This window comes from Aristolochia californica, unplaced genomic scaffold (assembly GCF_029961685.1).
Source record: "Aristolochia californica isolate CCGP_79_NKW_82.1479 unplaced genomic scaffold, dmAriCali1.0.hap1 SCAF_10, whole genome shotgun sequence".
Taxonomy (NCBI): domain Eukaryota; kingdom Viridiplantae; phylum Streptophyta; class Magnoliopsida; order Piperales; family Aristolochiaceae; genus Aristolochia; species Aristolochia californica.
Genome location: NW_027181771.1, coordinates 35,199,996 through 35,208,559, shown reverse-complemented (window position 1 = coordinate 35,208,559; position 8,564 = coordinate 35,199,996). Strand labels below are relative to the sequence as shown.

Below are 8,564 nucleotides of genomic sequence, written 5' to 3'. Positions count from 1 at the left end.
CTGAAAAGGGGGGTCCATCACATCAACAAAATCTCAAGTCTTTCTGATTCACAAGAATTTTCCTCAAGTGCTTGAACGTGATTCATCATTCCCACTCAGATGGTTGGCTTTATGCTTTAATGGGCTCAATCATCATTTTCAGACGAAATAAAGGCCCAATTCACAGACCATGATCAGAGTGATTGGGACGAATTCCACCAAAGAAAGTGATCAGTCAGCAAAGGATTTCAAGAACACAGCCATTTGACAAGAAAAAATAGGAAGCAAAGTTCTATCTGATAATCTACAAGGGCCATTTGCCTGAAGAGTGTGCTGAAAACACAAGTAAGATTCGTGTCACATTTTATATGACAAAAGAATAGGTTATTTGTGTGCCTGTAGATGAAACATTTTAAAAACAAACCCCACCATAAAAGCCTGGAGCCAGAAACTGTGCCAGTAGAAATGATACATCCTTCATGATAAAATTATTGCTTTCAATACAAAACAAAAAAGAGCTTACAACAGCCGAATTCTGCACATTACACTGATTCAACCCCTTCCACCTGCTGCCGAGCCAGATATCTTTCCCTTCGCTCCTTCTGCAACATAAAACACATATGATCTCAGCTGAACAAATTTCAATAGCCCTTGCCCGCAAGGGAGCAACGGGTATCTCACTGTGCTAATGTAACAAAATGTGCACTTGATAGTAGTAAAATGATGCTCCAGCTCTCAGCAAATGGACTTAATATTCAAACCTATGTATTGGGTATCATAATTGGCACTGCTTCAACGAGACTTTGGCTCTTACCCAAATCAATTCATGACCCGGCATGATTCCCACTTTACACTATAGGGGGGCAGCAGATGGGCACACACTAAAAAGCAGTAAGAAAAAACTAGTAATAAACAGCAAAGCCATTTACAAGGGATGACGAAATTACCCATTCATCTATAACAAGTCCTTCACCAACAATACGCGGGCCTGTATCTTCAGGAGGTTTCTTCCGAGCCTCAAGAGCCGCTTCGGCCTCAGCCAACATGCGTTTCAGTTTTTCTAATGCCTTCAAAACGCAACACGAGAGTTATCAGCCACGCTTCAAAGAGGAACAACAAAGAAATATATCTCTGCAGATAATTCTATCTCATATTTCTAAATGCTTCCAGAATTGTACCTCAAATGAGTAATAAATGAGATAAGCCAACACTTCCTAGGACCAAAAATTATTGAGAAGTGGCCTACAAAATTATACAGAACACTCACAGGGCTAGGACGATCCACATCCAAAAATACAACTCGTAAAACTCGCTCAACAGCTACCTGATCTTTCTGCTCCTCGAACTGTGGAAGTACGACAGTCATATAAGTAACACAATAGGAAATAAGAACTAGCAAAACATTTGTGGATTGAGCATTTTGGTGGATTCTAGTGTTAGTTCTTGGGTTCAGTCCTTCATAAGTACTGGGAGTGTGGTATATCTGCGTTATCAGACATTCCAGAAAAAGGTAACAAGAAATTTTTTATTTAAAGGGCAGGGCTCAAACTCGGCTTACGCTTAAGAGTATGTGAGTGCCCGTCATTTTATCAACATAATTGAAGCCAAATTTCTCAGTTTCCATTCTTGTACGTTTTTACTTGCTTGTATATTAACACTTCTCACTTGGAAGTTCCATACCATTCAAGATATGTTCAAAAAGTATATTATCACAAGAAGAAGAAGAAGAAGAAGAAGAAAGAATGGCTTCAGTTCACAATACCTTGACTATGTTATATATGTGAAATAATTTCAAGAAAAAAACAGATCACACCAGAGAAAACATTGATATGGGAAAAAGCACCCCCAAGTATTAAATGGATTCCATCCAATGACACAACTGTGAATGCAAGCACCACTCAAGAATTCAACAAAGAAACAGAAGTAAACTAATGTCTATCATAAGTTGATGCACTTAACATTTTCCTATGAAAAGAAATAATAATAATCAAGAAAAAGACAGATCACACCAGAGAAAATATTTGACATGGGAAGAAGCATCCTTTAAGTATTAATGGATTCCATCCAATGACTCAACTGTGAAAGCAAGCACCACTCAAGAAGCAAACAAAGAAACATGAGTAAAACCTAATGCCTATTGTATCATTTTTTATTATCAAGTTGATTCACTTACCATTTCCCAATGAAAAGAAAGTATAATAACTGTTCCACTTATATATACTCAGAACTGAGGTTCATGTCACAAGCTCCTGTCAGCTAACTTGAAGTTTCTTGTCAAGCTCATGCAACTTTCTGACTGAACTTGCCTAACACATTAAGCCTAAAAAACGATTCAAGTACAAACTGAGCCAACAAATGTTGTGCACCAGCAAAGATTATTCGTAAACCAATAGACAGCCAATACTAAGTCCAAAAATCTGTATGGATATGCATGTCACTGCCATCTAACATCTAACAGGCCAAATAGCAGCCACAAAGAAATATATGGACATTATTGTTGTCCAAGAATGTTAGTATGCTCATTCCAAAAGAGTTAATATGTCCAAAATGGCAAAAAAAAATTGGGCACAAGTACAGAGAAAACTCTAAGGAGGACGATTAAAACAACACCATCAGAACTAACACATAACTTACAGGTATTCAAACATAGGACAAGGACCCACACAAACATATGAACAATTCCCAAATACTAGCGGACTCACCAGCTCCGGCACATATTCAATGCCACCTTTCACCTTCAAACTTAAGATCTTGAATTTATCTTTGCTCTTCTGATCTGTTTGTTGGTCATTGTTCTCCGGATGCTCTACAAACTTGAACACTAGTGATACCAATAAAAAGGGGGGGAAAAAAGAAAGATCCTGTTAGTTATCCTATAGAATAGACCTCTATTATTATTCAAAAGAAAAAACTGCTACATTTTTAAAGTAGATAAAATAATTGAACCAATGTGTGTTTGGAGTACCAGTTGCTATAATACTTTCACCAGGAGCAAGTATACCCCCAGGAGGACGCATGAAACAGCTCTTAGGTGCAGTTGTTTGAAACTAAACCAACACAAACAAGACGTGACTTAGCTCATTTCAAACATGATAAGACAAAGTAAAAACACCAACTATAATAAATACATGACGATCAGGGTAACCGAATCTGCAAAGATAGAACTTTAGCATTAGGCATTACAGTAGTCGCCATTTTTTTCTGGTTAAGCATTTAGCCACAGTCACGAAGTAGCTCTATGAGAAAGACGAGCTTTTCTCAGCTAAGCACACGATACACAAGTAGAAACGAATGCAAGGAGTCCCTTACCTTGAACGCTGCGTGTGACCTGCTTGTATTTTTAATCTTGATAGCACTCCTGGCCTGCTTACCAGGTTCATCTGATATGGCAAGAAGAACAATGACTAATCAGGCCATGAACAAGTAAACCCCGACGTACATAACTTATTAAAAAGTTTGCAGGCAGACAGCCAACATCAACGCCCTAACGAGAAAGACGCATTCCAAAACCAGAACCAACATCAAGAAAACGAACTCCTCGATCAGTTTTCGGTAATCAGCATATTTTGGTTAAATAAATTACGGAAAAGAAAAGTGAAAGAAGATAACAAAAAGTCAACTCACGAGAAAACGTTAAAAAGAAGGGGTAGGGGGGCGGCGTGCAAGCATATTGAAAATGAAACATTCCAAATCCAAAAAATGAACTTCGACATCCGTACTTGCAGAAATGATCCCAATGAAAAAGAAAAAGAGAGACCAATTGGGAAAAGGGACAAGAGAACAATGGAACCCAACCTTTAAGCAAGATTGAAACGTCTATGCATCAAAGTTAATTAAAGAACCAGAAAAATAAAATATATGAATAGAAAAATTAAAACAAACTGAAACTAGAATTTAGGCAAAAGGAGGGAATTTAAAGTAGATAATCACTTCAATGAAGCCAAAAACAGACTTGCAAACTAAATGAATACTAGCTCAGGCTCTCAAAATACCAACAAAATCCATTTCTCCCACCGGAAACGAACACTAATGTACAAATAACCAGCTCCGAGTTTCACAAATCAAATAATTCTATATATGAAGAAAACCACAAAAAGTCAACTACGGCTTAGACTCACATGGAAAATACAGCTTGCTCGTCGGATCGAGTCTCAATCTATGCCTCGTGAGCAGAAAGGATCGGGCAACGGAAGAAACTGAACTGGAGTGGCCAGAGTTGGATCCTTCCACGAGCTGATGGCTCTGATTCACCTGGTGAAGACTCTGTGTAGAAGCCGGGGCCGACAACGAAGAGGCCGAATGACTCGTTTGCCAAAAGGGTATTCGACAAATACTCCAAACCTTCCCGTCCGGAGAATTTTCCCCCGCAACAGCCATCTATTCTCCTCAACTCTCCTCTCCCTCCCCTCTCACTAATCGAACCCAAAGACGTGGACAAATATTTCTACGACATGCCAGGTGCCCGTGAGGAACAGCAATGCCCTGATTAGGATTTCGATTCCTCCAAAAGGAATTACAGCGAGATCTACCCCTCTCCCTCTCTCTCTCTCTCTCTCTCTCTCTCTCTCTCTCTCCGCCTCTGCTCTGTGTTGCACTGTTTGGGTACAGGAGTCGTGTGGTGTGAAGGTGAATCGAGAGAAACTTGCAAAAAGGCAACTTTACTCTTTCGGTGGGGGCTAGTGAGGCCTGACGGACAGTTCCGATTTTAAAGGAGGTGATTGGGTTTCAGGTCCGTGAAAAAATTTGGAATCACTTCTCCAGGCACCTTCTGATGAGAATTAATTAATGTGAGAGCCCTTGCCGCTGGGCCTCCTCCTGGACCCCCACGCTTCAGGTGTCCACCTTGTCCATAGCTATCGACCTTCCCGTTACGATATCCGAAATCCAATCACGACCCCAAAAAATCTGACACATGACACATACCGGCAACACAGAAATTATCTTAATTGACCTCTTTTGAATGTTGAATCGAGACTCAACAAGAAACTACCGAAGGCACCTGTCTTTAATCTATTGCCTGGCTGCCGCGTACCTGCAAACAGGACATAGGTGGCTTGACTAATGACTTATTTTTGACAGATACGTAAGTGTTTGATAAAATGCCGCTGTGAATGACGCATAGATTTCACAAGTCTAGAATTCAACGAAGCTGCGTGAGTTAAAAGGGGAATCGAACCCTTCAAAGCAGGCAACATTTGGCTGAATGCTGCCTGCTTTTGGGGGTAATTACACAAGCAGATGAACTGTTGGAAGCTTGGAGGAAGCGTCCCTCCAAGCTTCCAAAGGAAACAGAGAAAGGCCGCAACAACTTCTCACTTTTTCAAGAAACTACCGAAGGCACCTGTCTTTAATCCTTTGCCTGGCCGCCGCGTACCTGCAAACAGGACATAGGTGGCTTGACTAATGACTTATTTTTGACAGATACGTAAGTGTTTGATAAAATGCCGCTTTGAATGACGCATAGATTTCTCAAGTCTAGAATTCAACGAAGCTGCGTGAGTTAAAAGGGGAATCAAACCCTTCAAAGCAGGCAACATCTGGCTGAATGTTGCCTGCTTTTGGGGGTATTTACACAAGCAGATGAACTGTTGGAAGCTTGGGTGCAGGAAGCGTCCATAGGAAACAGAGAAAGGCCGCAACAACTTCTCACTTTTTCCAAAAAGTACCCCATCTTGGTAGAAGCAAAGCCATTTTTGTTGCGTTTGAACCTGTGTTTCCTCTGCTTTTCTCCCAAATCAGTTCCTAGACATAACTGCATTTTGCTATAGCCGCAGGCTTTTGACCCTTTTAATTTCGTTGTGTTCTTTCCCAAGTTCCTCTTTTATCATAGCAAGTGCCAATGAGAGATAAAGCTCTATCTTTAGTGAATCTCATCTGAACCAGAAACCTGCAATATAATAAAAAAACGTCATGTGAAGAGGCCCCAGTGTTAAACCACAGCAAGACAGCGTAAGTAATAGCATTTTGTAGTATCATTCCACCTCATATCTTAAACATACTTTTGTGACTCTAATCATGCCACTTAGTCATTAAATAGGAGAAAAAAAGGCAGCAGGACACAAGTTAATTACTTCTTCCCATGCTCTAATCCAATTTTGTCGACCAGAATCAGTACTGGAGTCCCTACTAATGGGCACCGGAACCGGACTTGTTTCAAACTTCCTGTATCAAGTTTCAACAACCACTCACTCAAAGTAAAGAATAAAAAGAAAATCAAAATTACTCCTAATGACTTTTATTATGATAATGAGATTGCCATTCGATTCATCTAACTACATCCGTTACAAAGGAAAGAGATTGGTCCGGAGTCTAGCTTAGGTTGAAGGATCCAATATGAGACATTTGGAGTGTCAAGTTGTAGAGTTTAATTAACGCCTTACACAGAGTTGGCACGCAGATCGACCTTCGCGGTAAGGTCATCGTGGGGTTAGAAGGGGGGCAGGAACCCTGAAAAGTCCACTATATATTGATTATTGTTTCATTAAGGGTAATTTGGAGATTTTATATTTCTATTTCGGTTGTCTTAATTTTTTTTTTATATTTAGGGACGCCGCTATTAAGGCATCGAGAATGGTCATCAATTGCAGCTAAGAGAAGTTAGTGAAAAACACAAGTACGAGCGATTTCTCGTATAAACTACTCTATCAGGCAGAAGATAGAGTAGTTTATACGAGAAATCTTGTGTTTTTCGTTTTTGATTATGATTATTATCAAGCCCCAATCTTCAGCTGGGTCTGCATTTCGAGACTAGAGCAACTACAGGAACAAGAAGTAGAAAATTCACCAAAACAACTGGGAATTCTCTTCAGCTATTGTTGATCGCCAGAGGAACCGCTCGCTGAACTCAATCCAGTCATTTCCACCAGTCCAGCCTCTTCTAGACTTAAAAAGCTTCTTCGTCCGCCATTCTTCTCGTCTCCTTGACACCTTCTGACAATAAGCCTATCTCCGCGCCCTACCCTTCTTCCATCCTTCTGCACTGCAGGGACAGTCCCTCCACCAGTAATGGATCCGCTCATTCATACTAAACGAGGCCATGCCAAGAAGAGTTGAGAGTAGCAGTATGCGTACCTTGACGAAAGGCCGAAGCGTCGAAGCTGTATCTGTTAGTTTTGATCGAAAGCATCGTGTGGAAAAGCTATAGATATGTTTATAAAGATAGTCGAGAGAGAATGCGAGATTTTGATCTCCCTTTCGAATTTTTGTTGGACAGAAGCCCCATGGCCTTCAGGCTGTTGATGAGGCCAAGCCTTGATAAATGCAAGGCCCAGTTCCATATTTTTCCGGCGACGCACAGTTCAGAACAGTTCTTAAAAAAAATTAATCCGTAAATAAAAAAAAAGTTTCAACATGTTTTAACGTTACCTATAACTTTCATGAGGATTTGGAACACCAAACAAAAATATATAAAAAGAACGTTGTTATCTCATCTTATACTTTTTTTTTTTTTTTCCTGAACAGCAGTATCATCCCATCAATACTAGATATCGAATACCAGATTAAAAACCCCAACAGAAAGGCCTGTATTTCATCGAAAATCATCCATGTTAGCTCTGAGGAAAGGGACACTACAATGGCTACAAATACAATAGTTCTTGGTTTTTTCACTCAGAAAAGAGTTCAACACAGTATTTTCTCACATATGAAAGGAGAAACAAAAAATCAGAAATTTCTGTCAAATACTCATGACTCGCTAGATGAGCCATAACACAATTATAATTGTCAACTTCACAAAAAATCCAGAGTAGAAAAGAAACCAAAAGAATTAACGCCAGCTTCCGGCGCTACCAATTGGGGCCCCAGCAGATCAAATGCATGACTTTCTCCGCCTTCTCTTCTTCCCTTTTCCTTCTACCGTTCTCCTCCGAGGTTTTTCTTTTCGCCGCTTCCAAGCCACCGGAAAGCCGTTTTACTTGATTGGACGATTTGCTGGAATCCGCCATCGCGCTTCTCTGCATGGATTTGAAGGTCGATTCCCACTTACAGCCTCGTGCTCCTCCGCTCATTTCCGATAAGAAAGAGACAAGCATACACGAGAACTCCGAAGAGGGGTTTTTGAGAAGTCTGGAATTTAATGTCTTTCGTTGTTGACTTAGAACAAGTTCGACGGGCTATAAATATAGTGAGGACGACAGAGCTTGCTCGGGTCGGAAGTGCGGTTTGTAAAACCAGGGAAGATGGAGAAAAACAATGTTCAGCACCCAGACATCAGCCTGCGGTTTCGAACGTGAGCAGACCCGTCACCCCTGGTATTCCAAAATACCGAGTGCGACTGTGGCTGTTTTTTTATTTTATTTTTTAATTAGGACCGCAAGTGGCTTGCACTGTCTTCGAGCTTCGAAATACAAAAAAGACTTCAAATCTTACTTAATTTTGAACTCGCTCTTCGCTAACTGGTTAGTTATTTTGGCCAAGGTGAGGGGTAAATCCTGCCTACAGAAGACAGCAAAAGAGCCGCGGGTTTATTGGAAAAGGAAAAGCGGTTTTTTGAATCCAGTAGCTTGGACTGCAAACAGCTTCTGCTTCTTGGTCTTCTGTACATAACTGCAAACAGCTTCCCCATTTTTGAGTATTAGAAACATCTT

The 8,564-nt window shown here is 40.5% G+C and overlaps 1 protein-coding gene across 1 annotated transcript; it reads right to left on the bottom strand.

The window, feature by feature from the left end:
* Window positions 1-256: 256 nt before the first annotated feature.
* Window positions 257-4,642, bottom strand: LOC137942622 (vesicle-associated protein 4-1-like). The gene is made up of 7 exons (XM_068788338.1): window positions 4,098-4,642; window positions 3,289-3,359; window positions 2,945-3,026; window positions 2,682-2,800; window positions 1,247-1,324; window positions 927-1,046; window positions 257-581 (listed from the first exon to the last, which is right to left on the bottom strand). Exons 1-7 carry the CDS (start codon window positions 4,354-4,356, stop codon window positions 522-524), a joined length of 789 nt encoding a protein of 262 aa, XP_068644439.1. The 5' UTR covers window positions 4,357-4,642; the 3' UTR covers window positions 257-521.
* Window positions 4,643-8,564: the final 3,922 nt, after the last annotated feature.